This window comes from Artemia franciscana, chromosome 7 (genome assembly GCF_032884065.1).
Source record: "Artemia franciscana chromosome 7, ASM3288406v1, whole genome shotgun sequence".
NCBI classification, from domain to species: domain Eukaryota; kingdom Metazoa; phylum Arthropoda; class Branchiopoda; order Anostraca; family Artemiidae; genus Artemia; species Artemia franciscana.
Window position 1 is genome coordinate 52,354,778 of NC_088869.1, and position 20,842 is coordinate 52,375,619.

At 36.2% G+C, this 20,842-nt stretch overlaps 1 protein-coding gene across 1 annotated transcript in view; it reads left to right on the top strand.

The window, feature by feature from the left end:
- Positions 1-20,842, top strand: part of LOC136029447 (zinc finger FYVE domain-containing protein 21-like) — a 42,342-nt gene that overhangs the window by 20,614 nt on the left and 886 nt on the right. Inside the window, exons 3-6 of the mRNA XM_065707859.1 lie at positions 119-274; positions 11,070-11,188; positions 13,729-13,835; positions 18,492-18,607. Of these exons, the coding sequence (XP_065563931.1) occupies positions 119-274; positions 11,070-11,188; positions 13,729-13,835; positions 18,492-18,607 (498 nt within the window). The remainder of the gene's footprint in view (positions 1-118; positions 275-11,069; positions 11,189-13,728; positions 13,836-18,491; positions 18,608-20,842) is intronic.

The following is a 20,842-nucleotide window of genomic DNA, read 5'->3' on the forward strand; positions in this document are numbered from 1 at the left end:
CCGCCTCCAGATCTTGAAAATGAGTTCCCCCCCCTACTCCCCCACACCTTAGCAAATTGACGCCACATGTTGAATGTCATTTATATATCATACTTTATATTATTAAATTTAATTATAGCATCACTGCAGAAGATGTGGAAGAATTTTTTGCGACAGATGCTCCAGCTATTATTATTCTATCCCCAGAATGGGCTTTGTAGACCCTGTCAGAAATTGCAGAAAATGTGCTGTCACTGCTAGAAACGAACGTGATTTCTTTCAAAGAGATATAAGGGTAAGTAAAAATAAATCGTCTTGTGTATTAAACGATTTTATAGCTTTGTAGAACAAAACGAAAATGGTATGTTAGTCAACTATGAAATAATAAAAAACAAGTTTTTTATTAAATTGAAAGTAAGGAGTAACATTAAACTTAAAACGAACATAAATTATTTCGTATATAAAGGGGCTTTCCAAATCCTCAGCACCTCGCTCTTTACGCCAAAGGTTTTTAGTACTTTAAAAAAGTGTCTTATTGCTCTAATTAAACAGTCCTCGTGCTTCAGGAGTCATTCTTAAAGAATTGGGACAAAATTTCAAACTTTAGCGTAAAGAGCTAAGTGTTTAGGAGGGGAGAAGCCCCTTCATATCTATATATATAAAAATAAGTTGTCTGTCGAGTAACGAAATGTTTGTTTGTCGACTGACGAAATTACGGACTGGGACATCGGGACACAAATGACGACCGGGACACCGGGACATAGGGAATATAAATGACGACCGGGACACTCTAAGAGAAAGCGACCGGGACAAAAGGAATGTTCGATTAGCAATCACCATCAACAAAGCACCGGGACACAAATGACGACCGGGACACAGGGAATATAAATGACGATCAGGACACTCAAAGAGAAATTACAGACCGGGACACCGGAACACAAATGACGACCGGGACAAAAATGACAACCGGAACACCGGGACACAGGGAACATAAATGACGACCGCGAAACTCAAAGAGAAATTACAGACTGGGACACCGGGACACAAATGACGACCGGTACACAGGGAAACAACAACAACAACGCCGGGGGGTACAGGGGGATATATAAATGACGACGAGGACACAGGGAATGTTCGATTAGCAATCACCATCAACAAAGCTCAAGGGCAATCATTAGAATAATGAGGTATAGATCTGAATACAGATTGTTTTTCCCATGGAAAAACATGTTGCATGTTCAAGAGTCGGTAAACCTGACAATCTATTTATATGCACAGACAATGGGACAGCCAAGAATGTTGTATATTCGCAAGTTTTACGTAGTTAAATATATATATATATATATATATATATATATATATATATATATATATATATATATATATATATATATATGTATCTATCTATATTCACAGGTTGGACACAGGGGCACAACTACAATGGTGCGTAACTAATATGGTGCGGGGGGCTTGGGGGGGCGCGAAGCGCCACCCCAACAGCTATTACCTAATAATTTCTGTTTGTTTTAAGTTTTAATGTTAATCCTTACTTTCTTTTGAAGAAATTTTTTTTATTTAATTTCCGATCTTTTTTTTTAACAATGCCAGGAAATCTGGCACCGCCTCTACAAAGAAACCCCTTTCCCACGGAAATATCCTCTAGAAAATTTAATCCTGTTGAAAATTTACCCTGTTCAATAGTAGTATAGTAGTACTCCACGAAGAAACCCCTTTCCCATGGAAATATCCTCTTGACAATTCAATCCCAGTGAAAATTTACCCCGGACGATAATAGTGTGCGCATTATGGATTTGCTTACTCCACGGAGAAATCCCTTTCCCATAGAAATATCCTCTAGACAATTCAATCCCGGTGAAAATATACCCCAGACGATAGTATTATGTGCATTCTGGATTTGCTTACTCCATGCTTAAGCCCCTTTACCATGGAAATATCCTCCAGACAATTGAATCCCGGTGAAAATTTACCCCAGACAATAGTAGTATTCGCATTCTGGATTTGCCTACTCCATGGAGAAACCCCTTTCCCATAGAAATATCCTCTAGACAATTCAATCCTGGTGAAAATTTACCCTGGACGACAGTAGTATGCGCATTCAGGATTTCATTACTTCATGGAGGAACCCTTTTCTCATTGAAATATCCTCTAGAAAATTCAATCCCGGTGAAAATTTTCCCCGGACAGTAGTAGTATGTGCATTCTGGATTTGCTTTCTCTACAGAGAAACCCATTTTCCATTGAAATACCCTCTAGACAATTCAATCCCGATGAAAATTTATTCCGGAAGATAGTAGTATGTGTATTCTGGATTTACTTACTCCACGGAGAAACCCGTTTCCCATTAAAATATCCTCAAGGCAATTCAATCCCGGTGAAAATTTACCCCGGACGATAGTAATCTGTGCATTCTGGATTTGCTTACTCCACGGAGAAACACGGAAAATCCTCTAGGCAATTCAATCCCGGTGGAAATTTGCCCCAGACAATAGTAGTTTGCGCATTCTAGATATGCTTACTCCACGGAGAAACCCCTTTCCCGTGGACATGTCCTCTAGACAATTCAATCCCGGTGAAAATTTACCCCGAACGATAGTAATATGCCCATTCTGAATTTACTTACTGCCTAATTACTCCCGATTTGTGTGATCTTTTTGGATTTGCTTGAAAGTTAATTACTTCTCATTGGATGTGGCTGCTTGCTACAACGGCTTATTGGATTTGCTGAGAAGCCGATTACTTCTGATTGGGTTTGATATTTTTTTAAAGCGTGAGTATGTTACCTTATACTCGGCTTGCCCCTATCCACCTTTTCACTGAAAGTAAGAAGCCCCTCGCTTGTCAAGGTGTGGTCTTTTTATATTTGCTTTTTGCTTGCTATTTTAATTGCGCAATCGATTTCTCTACCCTTGAGTTACTTGTACGTTGTTGCCTAAAGTACTTGGAGGGCCAATAAACTCTTAACAAACCCGGACAAGGCGATTCTAATGGTGCACTGGAAGACAAATAAACTCTGAACAAAACCAGTAATGGGGATTTCCTAAGGCGCTCTTGAGAAACAATAGTTCAAACTCGGACAAGACGGTTCTACCTTTCTTGATGGTATTGTAAAACAGATTGCGTAGTGTTCCAAGACGATCGCTAAGCATTTTCTAATGGTTTCGAAAATATTTGACTGGTGTAGGATTTGAACTTGGAACTTTTAAGGAGAAGAAATGACGTGCTTGTCAACTGAACTAACAAGTTGATGTCAATAAATTGTTCTCAGCAATATTGACAAAAACCTTCACAAATCACCTAATGAATCAACAGTTAAATGAAATTAGTAGTATCAGATTAATACGTTCAGCCACGCCCATAAACACTACTCTTTGCTTCCTTAGTTGTTAAAGATCACGTGTTAAAGACTCTCCCAGTGCGGTCTTATACCTAACTAAGTAATTGATAGTGATATTTTTTAGTATAGTTATAAATGGCGACATGTTTTCCTTTTCTAACGAAATCATCGACCCATTTTTTCAGTGTCTAAGCAGTTTCGATTGAATTTATAATGTATTTATTTATTTATTTGAAAACCCGTCAATCATATGAAATGAAAAAGACGGAGCACGAACATATAAATATAAGAAAATATATAAGAACATATCAGAAGAGACATAACTAGAAAGAGACTCAACTAATAAAAGGGCAAACAAAATAACACTAAAATGAATAAAACGAAAACAGATCTATTGTAAAAAGAGATTATACCAATCGTGATCTACTATTTTAATATTGTGTCTTTTGATTAAATTTTCAACTGCAACATGAGGGTTGGTTATGTGATACTTTTTAATGAGGATTGAGTTTCTGTACCAGGGAGGAAAATGTAGGAGGTATTTAGCAAAACGGAAGAAAAGCGCACGGATTTTAGACAGTTCAGCCTTCGAGAATAGTTTCCAAAATGGTGCCAGGTACAGAATATGAGGTAAAACACTAGGATTGTATAGGCTGGCAAGGAGGGGGCGCCTAAAACGGAATTTAGTAGAGACTATGGAAGCATACGAGCCGGAGATTCGTCGATTGAGGTGTTTGATCAGTAGAAGACGTGTATGCCTTAGAAACGAGCCAATAGGGGCTCCGAGGTAATTTATGTGGTCAGCAGTATTCACGAGATTTTCACCAAAAAGCAGTGAAGGCCCGTGTTTTTTTTGCCAATTGAAGAGAACTATCTCGGTTTTCTCAGTGTTAAAACTGAGTTCTAGTTTAAGATATTCAGTTTTAAGCGTTTCAAAAATGTCAGAAGCTTTTTGCAATGTTCTACTTAAGTTCAAGACGTCGTCGGCGTAGCAGATTAAGGAGGTGTCTATAGAGGAAAGAATGCATGAGGTTGGGCATTTATTTTGTGCTCGAAGAACATAATTATTGAACAAATGAGGGGAGGAGACAGCTCCCTGGCAGGCACCTTTCAAAACGGGGATCAATTTTTCATGAGGCTGGGGAGGCAATTTTTTTTCGGGAGGAAGCTTTAGGCGAATGGACAGCCTCGAGTACATATCACGTAGAGATCGAACTATGCAGGGATTCAGACCTCGTTGTGAAGCTTTTAATAACATTGCAGCGTGTATGAGTGAATCGAATGCACGGCTGATGTTATGACTAGCTAAGGCTATGCTCTCTCCAGAAAAATCCGCATCGAGTAGCACACTCACTACAGCCGTCAAGGCATCGGCACAACCAGTGGGCGATGTCAATCCGAATTGACGTGGCAGGGTGTAGCATTTAGTTTCCAGTTCATTAATGAATAGAAGCTCGAATAGTTTACATAAAGATGTGGCGACTGTAATGGGGCGGAAAGACGAGCATTTGATGTCATTTTTCCCTTTCTTTGGAATGGGGGTTAGATCCCCTACGCAGAAGGAGGAGGGAACAACACCTTGCGTGAAGATCATCTGCATAAAAAGCGAAAGATGCATAGCGAGAACCGAACCACCATAGCGCTAACACTATTCATTTACAATCCTAGGGGGTGATCTTTTTTACTAGCCCAAGTATTGCCATCTATTCTGATAGAAATGTAGATGGCAGCAAAACATATTTTTACAAGTAACCGGGTACCTGGAGCCAACCTTGAATCGCACTTTTTTTTCAAATAAATGCATTCAAGTTAGGGTCATTTAGGTTGACATAACGTGGCCCGCCACGCTAATTGACCCAAAATAAAGGAACCAAAGTGAACCTATATAGTTTTGACTTGATTTTTACCTCATGTATCGCTCACAAATTTCATAGCTTCCAGTTAAAGCAGAAGATTTCACTAGAATGTTCCTCATATCAACTCCTTGAACAAAAGGACATATTTTGAAGTGTCTCCTATGTTCATCGATAGGCACATTTCCCTCTTCCCAGTCTCGAACCACACCTGCGAAAAAAGCTCAATGAGCCTGATCATTGTGGTCAACAAAAAAGAATCCAGCTTTTGCATGTTCTCTGGTATCAATGAAATCATTTGACCACCTTCCGTTAAACGTCCTTGATCTAACATCCTCTCGTTTCAGAGCAGTATGTTCTTCTTGTGACATTAAAGGTCGAGAGATATATCTTGGTAGTCACAGACGAAAATTAATATAGTTTTGACTTTAGCTTCTTGATCCAATGTATCAACCACAAATTTTATAGCCCCCATTTCAAGCAGTGCTACTAATCACCATTTATTACTCACTTGGCGTGGGCCTAATGTATACCATAGGTTTCGTTCCTCTTCTTCCTAGAACGTCTTATACACATATTCCGAGGATCACTGTGTCTTGGAATCCATGAACTTAAATAATTGTATCTCGTCCTCGGTGTTATGTATTCTATATAGATGTACAGGGCGCTTGGAATCTTCCAAATTGAATAGGGGAATATTGTCTTGCGCTTTTCAGCTAACAGTTTTGTCTGTAGGCACATTCCCCTTAACAAACAACGCTTAAACTCCAAAAAACTGCATATTTCTTTTATTTTATCTTGAATAGCATTCAGCTCCTTTCCGACCCTGTAAAATGGGAGAATCACTCTGTCAGAGAATCCCAGTCTGTTCATATCGCGTAATGTAGTACTCCACAAGTCTCTATTGCAGACAAGCATATTATAATTCACATAACGCTTCACCATAATCAATATTGAGCAATAAAAACGCAAACTCAAAAATTATGCCGCACGAAGACTTCCTTAAGAAAATAAATTTTAGGCCCAATAACCTGTTAACCTATCTCTAACTAGTACTATGACTCTACGAACCCGGTAGTAGTACCCATCTCTCTGCAAATCTCTGTTCTTTCAGCTCCGACTTTGAAAAATATTCTGAATGTTGGAGTTGCTAGCGTACCCTAAAATTAATGGTAACATAGCAAAGTAAGTCAATAATATATTTCTATTGAAATAATAGCATGTGGAATATCCTCATAAAAAATGAATGTTTTTAATCCATTCCATAAAATAATTCATCAGGTTTTCTTTTAAGGTGTCACTTTATCCATTTTGGGGCCACGCTCGAATTTTAACAAGGTTTCAGCTACAGCTTCATCACACATTTCATGATAGATATTATTGAATTCATTGACTGTATATGTTGGTATGCCCACGATGGTACTAGTAACATTTACAGGTGCTTTGTTTTATCACGCATTATAATGATTAATAAAATATAAAAATACGAAAAATATGAGTGTTAATGCCTAGTGCTCACTAATTCTAAGAAAATCGGTCATTTGCCTCCACTTTTACTAATTTTATAATTGCTGTGCAGAGTTTAATGTATCGAAGACACTAGTTAATAGTATTCACATAAATTAACTACAAAATTTAATACAAAGTTAATTTTCGATCGTTCCAGCTGTTAATTTAATCTCATCTTGTAGGAAAATTTACATTGTTGTTAAATATTATTAACTTTTTTTTGAAGCTGGAACGTAGTCATATTCTTAGCGTTTCACGGGACTTTAATCACTCATTGGCTAGGAGGATCGCTGCTTGAAATGTTCAGTCGTCAGATAAGTTACACTTGCTATATATATATATATATATATATATATATATATATATATATATATATATATATATATATATATATATATATATATATATGTTTTTAACTACGTAAAACTTGCGAATATACAACATTCTTTGCTGTCCCATTGTCTATGCATATAAATAGATTGTCAGGTTTACCGACTCTTGAACATGCAACATATAATGGTCCATGGGAAAACAATCCGTATTCAGATCTATACCTCATGATTCTAATGATAGCCCTTGAGCTTTGTTGATGGTGATTGCTAATCGACCATTCCCTGTGTCACCGTCGTCATTTATATATCCCCCTGTGCCCCCCGGCGTCCCCTTTGTAGTTGTGTCCCTGTGTTCCGGTCGTCATTTATATTCCCTGTGTCCCGGTCGTCATTTGTGTCCCGGTGTCCCAGTCTGTGATTTCTCTTTGAGTGTCCCGGGCGTCATTTATATTCCTTGTGTCCCGGTCGTCATTTATATCCCCCTGGGCCCCCCGGCGTCCCCGTTGTAGTTGTGTCCCGGTCGTCATTTATATTCCTTGTGTCCCGGTTGTCATTTGTATCCCGGTGTCCCGGTCTATATATACATTCGTTTTTTTAGTTTTGTTTTTCTCCTTTATTTTTCATTTTTTTCCTTTTTTATTTTTTTTTTTTTAGTTTTTTTTAGTTTTTTAGCTTTTTTAGTTTTTTTATTAGTTTTTACTTTTTTTTCTTTTTATTTTTTTGTAGTTTTTACCTTTTTTTTTTAGTTTTTATGGCACTTGGTATTAACCAAGTGGCATATAGCAATCGCCAATTCTGTCGGTCGCTCTGTCTGTCTGTCGGTCTGTCTGTCTGTCGGTCTGTCTTCCGGTCCCGGTTTTGCTACTTTAGGCACTTCCAGGTAAGCTAGGACGATGAAATTTGGCAAGCGTATCAGGGACCGGACCAGATTAAATTAGAAATAGTCGTTTTCCCGGTTTGACCATCTGGGGGGGGGGGAGTGGGGGCCCGGTTAATTCGCAAGAAAAATAGAAAAAATGAAGTATTTTTAACTTATGAGCGGGTGAATGGATCTTAATGAAATTTGATGTTTGGAATGATATTGTGTCTCAGAGCTACTATTTTAGATCCCGACAGGATCTGATGACATTGGGGGGAGTTGGAGGGGGAAAACCTAAAGTCCCGGTTTCGCTACTTTAGGCACTTCCAGGTAAGCTAGGACGATGAAATTTGGCAAACGTATCAGGGACTGGACCTGATTAAATTAGAAATAGTCGTTTTCCCGATTTGACCATCTGGGGGGGCGGTAAGTATTTTTAACGTATGAGCGGGTGATTGGATCTTAATGAAATTTGATGTTTGGAATGATATTGTGTCTCAGAGCTCTTATTTTAAATCCCGACCGGGTCTGATAACATTGGGGGGAGTTGGAGGGGGAAACCTAAAATCTTGGAAAACACTTTGAAAATTGAAAAAATGATGTATTTTTAACTAACGAACGGGTGATCGGATCTCAATGAAATTTGATATTTAGAAGAATATCGTGGCTCAGAGCTCTTACTTTAAACCCGACCGGATCTGGTGACATTGGGGGGGGGGGGGAGTTGGGAGGGGGAAACCTAAAACTTGGAAAACACAGAGTGGAGGGATCGGGATGAAACTTAGTGGGGAAAAAACACGAGTCCTAGATACTTGATTAACATAACCAGAACGGATCCGCTCTCTTTGGGGTAGTTGGGGGAGGGGGTTAATTCTGAAAAATTAGAAGAAAGGAGGTATTTTTAACTTACGAACGGGTGATTGGATCTCCATGAAATTTGATATTAGAAGGATATCGTGTCTCAAAGCTCTTATTTTAAATCCTGACCGGATCTGGTGACATTGGGGGAAGTTTGGGGTGGGGAAACCTAAAATGATGGAAAACGCTTAGATTGGAGGGATTGGGATGAAACTTGGTTGGAAAAATAAGCAGAAGTCTTGCATACGTGATTTACATAATTGGAACGGATCCTTTCAATTGCGGGGGGGGGGGAGGTAATTCTGAAAAATAAGAAAAAATGACGTATTTTTAACTTACGAAGGAGTGATCGGATCTTCATGAAACTTCATATTTAGAAGGATCTCGTAACTCAGATCTCTTATTTTAAATCTCAACCGGATCCAGCGTAATTGGAGGGGGGGCAGTTGAGGGGAACCAGAAATCTTAGAAAATACTTAAGAGGTGAGATCAGGATGAAACTGGATGGGAAGAATCAAAACCTGTCTAAGGTACGTGACTGAAATAACTGGACCGGATCTGCTCTCTTTGGTGGAGTTGGGGGGGGGGGTAATTTTAAAAATTGAGGCATTTGTAACTTACGAAAGGGTGACCAGATCTTAATCAAATTTGATATTTAGAAGGATCTTGCGCTTTAAAGCTCTAATTTTAAATACCGATCAGATCCTGTGACATTCGGGGGAGTTGGAGGGGGAAACCGGAATTCTTGGAAAACGTGAAAATTGGGGTATTTTTATTTTACGAACAGGTGATCGAATCGTAATGAAATTTGATATTTAGAAGGAATTCATGTCTCAGAGCTCTTATTTCAAATCCCGACCAGATCTTTTGACATTGGGGGGAATTGGAGGGGGAAATCTTGGAAAAACACTTGGAGTGTAGGAATCGGGATGAAGCTTGGTGGATAGAATAAACAAATGTCCTTGATACGTGATTGACTGAACCATACTGGATTCGCTTTTTTTGGGGGGGAGTTGAGGGGAGGGGTTCAGTGATTTGGCGAGTTTGGTGCTTCTGGACGTGCTAAAACGATGAAAATTGGTAGGCGTGTCAGGGAGCTTCACAACTTGACTTGATAAAGTCGTTTTCCCAGATTCGACCATCTGGGGGGCAAAAGGGAGAGGAAAAATTAGAAAAAATTAGGTATTTATAACTTACGAGTGGATGATCGGATCTTAATGAATTTTGATATTTAGAAGGACTTTGTGACTCAGAGCTCTTATTTTAAATCTTGACCGGCATTAAGCCTCTTATTTTCCTTTTTAAATCAATCTATTGATTTATAGAATTTTGCTAGAGCTCATTCCATATGATCTCTTGGCTCTTAGCTCTTCTTGCCTCGTCACAAGTGCCATATGAGCTCTTAGCTCTTGTTTTTTTACTTATGTCCTGGTCGTCATTTATACTCCCTGTGTCCCGGTCGTCATTTTTGTCCCGGTGCTTTGTTGACGGTGATTGCTAATCGAACATTCCTTTTGTCCCGGTCGCTTTCTCTTTGAGTGTCGTCATTTATACTCCCTATGTGCCGGTGTCCCGGTTTCCCATTTTTTTGTGTGTTTTTTTTTTTCAAATTGGTGCTATTTGGTACTGAATCAACATTGCTTAGCTTAAATAACCGGGCATTGTTAGACTGTACCTGGTTATGTGCAGAAATAGTCAGTTCAGCAGCGATATAATTTTTTGCAAAATAAGATTTATGGATAAGGGAAATATAGAAGATAGTTAGTGAATCAGAATAAAACGGAGAACTGTTTTGACTTTACTAAGTTTCTAAACATTTCAAGAATAGTAGAGTATGTGAGTAATGTGAGAGAACTGTCAAAAATGAAAAGCTTTGAAAGAAGCTGGCGGTGGAAAGGCACTTATTTGAAGCAAATGAGGCATGGGGAAACCCAACTCGACGCTTGATGCAAGCTAGCCTACCAAAAATGGTATTTATCCAATTAATGTTTGAATTCATTGCGAGATGTATCCAATCAAATTCGAATTTTCAACGGAAAAATCAATAAAATTCCCCTAATTTACAAGGGAAAATTCAGAAAATTAATTCAAAATTTCCCCAGGGACCTGGTATCTTTTTTGGGGTTGGGGGTGGGGGGGTTGTTTCCTTGGCCAGGCAGAAATTTTGCAAATGTCTTGCTCCCCAGGGAACGTTTCAGAAACATGAATCCTAAAGATGCATTAAAAGATGCATAAAAAGATGCATAAAATTAGTTCAACGCCATCTTGATCAATTATTTATCCTTAAGCAGGAACAGCTTTTAATGCTGGTTACTCTATTGCAGATTTTGAGGGGTGGTGCCCATGTGAATGTCTGGCAGCAAAACCGGCCAAACACTGCAGAATCAAGACGTACACCAAGCAATCCAGTCTCAGCGGTCTGCTACTTGGATGACACTCGCTGGTGAGCTTAACATGTTTTTTAAGGGTTTTGACAGCCGGATTAATAGCTGGAATTTCAGAACTAAGCTATTCATTAAAATATTTGATAAGCTTTATTTAAAATAATCTGGAGCATGGTTCGTGGTACAAGCAATTACTTGACGATAATATAATAGATGAACTAAAATACTTGCAATTAGCGACTGGGTATTTTTTTTGTGCTTTAAAATGCTTCAGTTAATTGCTAGTTATTCTTTAGCTTAAAAAGCAAGGGGCTCCCGTCACATAAGTTTTGATAAGTTTATTTGCGCCCGCTTAAAACATACAAAAAGAAGCAGAGCTGAGAAAATCAGTTTCTAAACAAGCAAATCAAATAATACAAAATTAATCCAAAGAGCACTAGTAAATAATGCTAGATGGCAGAAAATTAAGTAAAAGTTTGAAATTTTTCTTAAACACATCGCACTCTAATGAATCCGCTATATCTAGAGGGTCAGGAACACCATATCTTCGCAAAATAATATAATTCCTGTAATGCAGCGGGAATCTTAATAAAAATTTTATGTAACGACAGAACACCGATCGAACCTTTAACTGCTCAGTTTTAAACAGTGAATCGCACAGTGGCGAAATATAATTATATATGTGGCGAATTGTATAGTGGCGAATACTATATAATTTAGCAAGTACACGCTTATGAAAACTATACTTCAGTGCAGCCAGTTTGGCATAGCGGGCGCGGAAACCTGATATGGCATATTCAACACTGAGAACCCAAGCACTATGCTTGTCTTGACCACATACGAGGCCGAGGTATTTCAGCGCAGTAGACTTTCTGATAGATTTACTTGCTAAGACAACGGACAAGAACGATGTAGCTTTATCTCAGGCATTATAAGCAAGAAATTCAGTTTTAGCAGTATTTGCATTAAGTCCTAGAAGCTTATAACTAGAAATCAAAAAATCAAGGTTTGCCTATAAAGTATAAAAACTCGAACTAATAAGCAGGACATCATCCGCGTAGCAAATTAAACTGAAATCACAAAGGTCACTATAAATTCCACCATTAATCGTCTTAGTTACAGTGGTCGTAGGAATATTAAACATAGTAGGACTTAAAATTGAACCTTGCCTGAGTCCTCAAATAAGACGAATTTTTCGTCTTTTCAAGTTCGAGCGTAACATAACTATGGCTATACCAATATGAAAGCAGTGCAACAATATGGGACTGAACTCCAAAATTAAGCAGTCATAAATACTTTTGATTGGACTACTGAATCGAATTCTGCTTGTAAATCAACACTACATAAATATACAGGATTTCCCAAATTCTCAGCATCACTGTGAACATATACTCCGTATATGAAAAGGGCTTTTCCTCCTCAACGCCTCGCTCTTTACGCTAAGTTTGACTCTTTCTCCTAACTCTATCTACGGGACGGAAGTAGAAATTAATGTACAGCCTCCCTTCAATCCACTGAATTTTCGGAACATTCCGGTAATATGGGTGCTATGGGGTCACTGCTGTTGTTTACAGGTATTCTTTTTCTATGTAATATAAATGATTGTATCAATATGCTTAACGGTAGAATAGGTGAAGGTGTAATATAGGGAACAGTATAGAAGGAAACATGCAGTACGAGGGCTGAACTGGCAAAAACACCCCTATCTTTTCAAATATAATAGATTATGTTGGATAATTATGCTTTATTTCAAAAGTAAATAAACTAAATGAGCTCCTTGTCCCGAGGCATTGTAGCCCAGAGCTAAAAGTTGACTTAAAGATTCGAGTTTCAAGGGGCTGCAGCTCTTCTTGCATTAAGGGTAGCCCTAGGTATGGTATTCAAAACAAAGAAATAAAATAAAATAAGTGTTTTCAAATGAAAGAAAGAAGAATCTTAAAACTTAAAACGAACACAAATTACTCCACATATGGGGGGATCTACCGCTCCTCAATTCCCAATGGTTGACACTACAATTAGTTTCTTTTTTCCCAGTTTCTAAGAACGCCTGTTCAAACACAAGGTCCACTTTAGTGGGTCAAGAAGTATTTTGGAACACTGTAAAACTTTTGTATAAAACGGTTGGAATTGAGGAGAGCCATCCCCCCTCATTTAAGGAGTAATTTCTGTTCGTTATAAGTCTTAATGTGGCTCTTTACTTTCATTTGAAAAATAATCTTTTTCATTTAGCTGTATTTACGGATCGATATTACATTTATACCTAAAAGTAGTAATTTTCCTTTGCAAAATGTACCTATAAATTTCTCCAATGATGATAATTTCAACATCTAATTTTCTAACCTGTCTAGTAACAAATAATTTACATTGTCTATAAAAGAGGCAAAATAAATATAAATAACCGGCACAAATAGAAGCACTGAGATTCAAAATATAGCATCCTAGAAAAGAAAAGTACTAAATAGGTTTATTTTGCCAATCAAAACAAGTCAAAAGTAATTTTTTTGAACATTTTTAAATATTTGCTAGTTTAATTTAGAAAATTTCTACTTGAAAAAAACTAAGCTTTAATGGTTGGTTAGAACACATATTTTATTTATAGGGTCCTAATGATTTCTTCTGGATCTTGCGATTATCACTTCTCAGAAATACCGTTAAGCGCTATCAAGTCTTATTGGACAGAAGGACAGGTGCGAGAAGCTTTTACAGGTATGTTGACACTTGTTTGCACATCCATGTGTTCAGATTTACTTGAAACAGTTAATGTCAAATTAATCTCAAAGAAAAAAAAATAATTAAAGATTACCAATGTTACCAATGCCCTAAAATATTAGGAGAGGGCTCATTTAGACCAAATGGAAAGTTCTTGCGTCCTTTTCATGCAAAAGTTATTTCGCAGTATCAAGGTTGCGTGTCCCTTTGGTGATTTTTTTATATGGTAGTTTATTAAGATTTGGTTATTTTACACAGACAGGGCTTTATTCAAAACCTTGAGCGTGTTCCCGGTGCGACAAAAAGTTGTATTAAATAAAAGTTTGTTTTGTGTTTCATATGTGAGTGAATTAATAGTTGGTATTAATTCTTTTTATTTAATTCCTCTGAATATGGACAAAGAGCCCCTTTACTGAATTAACTTCTGTGTAGTTATCTGATCAAATAGTTTGTGGTAGCAAACTGTCAGTAAAGAGTGACGCGTACTAGTTGTAGCCAACACTTCTAAAAAAGGAATCTTCATGAAAATATATGCCTCAAATGCCTTGACTTTTCAAAGGGGTTCCAAATGTGAAGAATGGATTAGTGTCAATGCTACCCCTCATAATTTACGATCCTGAAAAAATTCCATAATTTTAGGAAAAGGGGGAAATATTCCATTAATTGTAAATGATTTTGATGAAAATTATGCCATCAAATTGAACATATCAAAGAAGTGCAATAGCTGAGTTTTACACACTTGTCCACAAAATGGCAAATTTTAATTTGTTTTCAAGAAGGATGGCCACGGATGTGTGACCACCTGCCCTAAAATATTATGAGAGGGCTCATTTAGACCAAATGGAAAGTTCTTGCGTCCTTTTCATGCAAAAGTTATTTCGCAGTATCAAAGTTGCGTTTTTGGTCATTTTGGGATGCAAAACATAATGGCCGAAAGAGGATCGAAAAGAGGAGTTACTAAGAATTCTGAAATTATCAATCCGTTTGGAAGAATAGAAAAGCTAACTATTCAGCTATCTTATTAACTATTCAGTTTAACTGAATATACATCAATTTAAATGTCAATTTTTAAATTATCAATTTAACTATTCAGTTATAGAGAATATAATGACTCGTAGTTGCCCATTCGTTCCTAAAGATTAAAGAAGTCTCTACAAACAAACAGTTAATAGAAACTGTCATTTTTAGGATTTTTTCTAAGTAAGGTAATTTATTTGAGGCTTCATTTAATTATGCACAGATATATAAAGTTTATTATCGGCTTTTGGTAAGAAGGTTAGTGGGTTCTTTTTGTGAGTGAGGATGGAAAGGGGGATGCCTCAGGTCTCACGAGTTCATTTTTTTAGACGGGAGGCATTCCCTAGTAAATAAATCTTTTTGGGAACACCCCTTACACACGAAAACCGGGAAAAATACTAAGCCTAATGTCAATTTTTGATTCAAGTTCAAGTTCCATTTATTACCATAAAATTACAATAACAAAAACAATATCCCAAATGGCTCAATGGCCCATTATTTGGGAAACGACATAGAAAAGAAAATACACTAAATGAGCCTTTCTTTCAAAATATTATTAAATAAAAGTTTAAATTTACTAAAAAGCGTGGAGATTGAGATAGAGGTGCCATTCCCTATCATATTTAGAAATATTTCTTATATTTCATAGGGTAGGCTACTGACAGTAAACTGAAGATAAAAGTAAAAAAAAGGTTTTCGTTTCCAATGAAAGTAAAGAGTAATATGTAAACTTAAGACGAACCTTAACTGCATATAAGGGGGCTCTTCCTTCAAACCCCTGCTCTTTGCCATTGGCTTTTCAGATTTTTAACAATATTAGCCCAGATCGTTCTTTACTCGCAGTTTTTTATAATTAAGTCACTGACAAGCAAGCCATTACTGTGATCTAACAATAAAGTAACTTGTGGAAACTATTATATCATTCATAATACACCTCTTACTTTAATATTAACTTTTAAATGTTTTTTAGGCTATTATCTTTTACTCAGGAATGAATAATAATCAAAAACGAATAATTAATCTGCTCCTCTCCCTCCATAAAATATTCCTCCATTCCTTTTGAACTTCTTTTCCCAGAGACGGCCTTACCAGCCTGTCCTTTCTTTGGGGAATACGTAGGAAACAAACACCAGGCAGATTTTTTACTGTTAACATCTTATACGTTAAGTGTTGCAGTTTGAATCCCGGTTGGTTTTGTATTGCAGTTTAAACCAATGAGCTTAAATCTCGGTTGATTTTCAGACCTGATCAAATTTTCAAGTTGAATAGAGTTGATTTGTGGACTCTTAACAGCTTGCATTGCCTTATAGCCGAGTCTCGAAGGAAATTGTTAGTCAACTTCATGCATTCCCAAATTTGTATTTCTCAACACAAGATAAACTTTCACAAACTAGATTGAATTTCATACCTTCTCTTAAATCTGGTAAACATTAAATTGCTTGAATTCAGCAAATACGAAGAATCTAAAAGACATAAAAAAAAAAAACAATTAGTTTATCTCTTTTATGTTGAATCTTTACAGATTTTCTGCACAAAATAAACTTTCATGAAAAAGATTAAGTTTTGTGTCTTCTTAAATTTGGTAAACACAAAATTACTTGAAATCAATAAATTGCAGGAAAAGGTGTGAAAATAGAACTGTAATGTTAGAGCTACAAGACTAAATTCAAATTACAAATAAACAAAGTCATTTGTCGAATAAATTAGGTAGATCATTAATAGGATAACTCATTCAATAACTCATTCAATAACTCATTGATTAATGTACCCATTGAATAATTTGTCAGATAATTGTTGAGTTGAAAAATAGAGTAGAAAAAACTCTATAATTCGGCAAGCCCCCTGAAACTTTTGTTTCGGCTTTGTTAGAACTTATTTTGTTTCATCCTGGTCATTTTCTACAATCTGATGAAGTCATGGCTATGTCTAATAACAGAGGTTTTTCTTAGTGTGCGAGGGAGGCTATAGAAATAAAAAAAGAACATATGTTTGCTAATCCTTCAGTAAACAGAGATATGGGAAATTTAAATACTGACCCAATTTATAATATTCTTTTGAAAAATGAACCAATAATAAGGGAATTAAGATTTTACAAAATCACCAGGGGATGAGATTACCAAAAAGAATTACTAAAAAATAGGATTATTTTGCAACAGAATAATTAACTTCATTTCCATTTTTGTACTTTTTTAGTCAGTTGCTTTGGTGTTCTCATCGAAGTAACTCTATTATATTTTGTGACCTACGTGGATAAGTTGCGTCAATTGTATTTATTAACATTGGTGGTGGTTTTATTTGATTTTATTTTAGTTTTTTATCTTTGTTTTTTCTTTTCTGAAGATGCCTCGTTTACATACAAGCGAAATATCCGCGTCGTTTTAGTTTTTCATCTTTTCTATCTACTGGTCGCACCCTTGTTTGTTGTTGTTCATAGAGTTTTTTCTCTCTTTGATGTTTTTTGTCATAACTGGCCAGTTCGGCTTAAGATCTTTCATTCTAAGGCCGTGATTAAGTGAACTGATGGAACTCGAAAATCCCATGTTAAAATTGAAAATTTATATTTAAAAAGTACTCAAGTGTTCATGGGCGGAAGATGCCGCTTTTAATATCAGGCCATAGCTTCTTGAAGATGCTACAAAATGTTTGCTAGTATTTTGCTCTATTTCCTCTAATTGCTTAGATAGAAAATGTCTAGCTCTTTTTCACAAGTATACTCTATGAAGGATATTGCTTTTAGAACAAAATCGGTACTATCATGAGAAGACAACAACCTGTAAGATGATTGCAATTATTTTTCGATGTATTTTCCTGTTTTCGAACAGTCCCATAGAATATTTTCAGCTACCTGAAATTTTTACAAGGTTTTTGCCAGAAAGAATTGTTTCAGATCGCCTATAACACCCCTAGAGACCAGATTAAAAAGCTGGTATAATTAATCGCTATTTCCGCCAATGAATAAGTGCTATTTGAAGGGTTTTTGGCAATCGACGGTCTCTACAGAATTGAGAGACAGAAGGCTACCCTAACTTAAATTTAGAACCTAGATGTTTTCAAGTTCACTTAATCACGGCCTTAAATTGATATTTGAGCTAATCCCAAAAAGTTTCATTCAAATGGTAGTGCACTTACTTTAAAATACTAAAAGCTTGTACACAAAGCGACTACATTCCGTAAAAAAAGAAAATATCATAAAGAGGTGTATACATATATATATCGCAAAAATTTCCAGGAAATACAGAATGGAAGAGGGCAAATGTTCCCCCTCCTTTCACCTTTGTTCACGCCCCATGAGTGCGGTTAAGGATTTTCTAGCCTGCAAAAGGGTGAAAAGGGACAGAAATCAACCTTGAAATGTGAACTTGAAAATAAGAGCTTTTCAGGTTTTGCTTACTTGTCACAAGCTTGCTAAAATGTGATTTAGTAAAAGTTTTTAACGTAAATAATACTGACCTGAGCTTAACAAATGAGTAAAATAAAGCAAAGAAAAAATAAAGCAAATTTGTCCAAGAGAATGGCAAAATTATCTTTTTTAGGAGTGAACGTGAAACGAACAAGCTTCTAACTAAGAAATGTGCTTCTGTACTTCAGGAAAATGCTCTTTATCTACTCTATTTATTTGTATTTGTCTATTTATAGGTACAAGCTCAATGACAATCACTTTTGATGATGGTAACTTGCTTGAGACCAGGTTCAGTGCTTGTGAGCCACCGTACAAAGAAGTAGCTCTTAAATGGCTCACAGCTCTTCAAAGGGTAATAGAATTGGTTTTGATTCGGGAGTGAAAGGAGTTAAATATTCTGCCTATTTTTGCACACAAAATTAACCAAAACAACGGCTGAGATATTAGCTTTCCATGTCCTATGCTCTTCGATTAAGATCGAATTACTAATGCAGTGCCATCTAAAAAAAAAGGGTTTGACATTTTCTACTTGTTGTTAACGATTATCCTTATATTTGGGCCAAATAATTTGTGCAATATTTTTGCACAATAAAGGGGGATGGGGTAAAGTGAAGCCCTTTTAGGAAACATCCAAGTAAGTATTTTCAACTTTCTGAAGTTCTTTTCAGAATTTTGTAGTCTATCCTTCTAAGGAGGAGTTATTGTACACTAGTAGTGGGTTCTAATAATCAGTATTTTAATCGGTAATCAGTATCTAATTGCTAATACAATGTCATCTTAATAAAGGCTTGGTAGCCTTATAGTCATTATCAACCGTCAACTAAATTTACCGAAAAGCAAATCAGAGATACTAGTTTTGCGGGTCTAAAGATTTTTGGTTAAGATCTAATTGCTAACACATTGTCATCTTAACAAGGGCTTAATGCCCTTCTGCTTATTATCAACCGTAACTCTTATCATTGGTCCCTGCGAGTCGTCCTATAAACAGCTCAAATAGCTGACAAGCTCAAATGGCTGACAATCTTCCATAAGGCAATTGAATTACTTTCGTCTTTTGAATTAAAGAAATTAAGTAGGTCGCACTTCCCTACACACTAGATTGATCACGAACAGCGTCTGAGATACTAGCTATGTTAGTCCTGAATTTTCCGGTAAAGATTTAATATTAAAATTCAAAGATTTAATAGGTAAAAACATAATATTTAAATTAATGTTTGGGGCCCTTCTGCTCATTGGAAACGCTATTCTGTGGTTGATTTTCTTGAGATACCGACAAAATAGTTTGTTTTCAAATAGCTCACACTTCTTCGTAGGGTAAATCACTTACTCCTTTTTTTAATCAGAGAAAGGTAAATAGGCCTTATTATGTTTGTGAATTATGTTTTTTGATCAAGATTCTAAATTCTTCTGTTAAATTCTAATTGATAATAAAATTTGTGTATATTTGATGCCCTTCTATTCCTAAGCGATACTAATCAGTGCCTAATGCTTATGAGCTTCCTCATAAACGGTTTCCTCTCAAATGGCTCATTGTTTTTCAAATGATAATTGAATTACTTTTGTTTTCAAATCACACAGTCGATAGTTCTTATTATACTGCATGTTAGGTTCACAAAAGCCAATACTGACGGGCAAGCCTTGCTAGCCCTAAACGGTTCTATTAAAATCCTGTTGCTAAACAGTCTCATTTATACTACCTAAACAAAGGTTTGAAACTTGTTTCTCATTAGTAGTACTAATTTTTGTTTTGGCCACTATACCGATCTTTCCTACCCTTGACTGTTTTGACGGTATTGTGTTGACTTTTGGCTGTTTATATTTGATGCTGAACAATTATGTAAGGGTTTGGCTTCATGGAGTTATATTATTGTTTTGTAGCAATAAATGAAGTAGTTCTTTCCGTTTTTGAGTTCGTCTTTTGCCAAAAGGCGATTTTCGAGTATTTAATAATATTTTTTTTCTTTCTGGTTGTAGTTTTTATTCTTGTTGTTAACATGTTGCTTTCCTTGTCAAATCCTGACAACCACTTTAATAATTCCCACAAGATTTTTTTTCTTTAAGCTTTTTAAAGTTAGGATTCATACCCCAACCAGCTATTTGTTGATATATCAATTTTCATGGGAATGTGTATTTGTTCCAACGAAGTAGTTGCAGGTCCTGTGAAGGAGTTGGGCTATGGCTCTATTTGCGATGTTGAAAATGATTCTTGGATGAATTTAAACATTGTTACTTTTAGTGCGTTTTATAGAAGTATCTCGACATGTATGAGGTTGTGACTTACTCTCATCATATATAAAAAAAAATCGCATTTTAATGCTGATTTTAACTTTGGTAGAGATTTGCTTATCATTGTTTCAAATTGATGGATAATAGTTGGTTTCTTTGAAATAGCTAGAGTAATTTCCAATAAAAGTTTATTTATGCCATGATCCAGCTACTGCTTTAATCGATTTTATCTGTCACTTTTGATCGGATTTAACAGTTAACAAAACACTAGAATATTAAAAGTTAATACTGCCTTTTTGTATAATAATTTTCAAGACTACTGCTCATCAAACTTTAGAGTGATCTGATTGGTGAGTTTCGA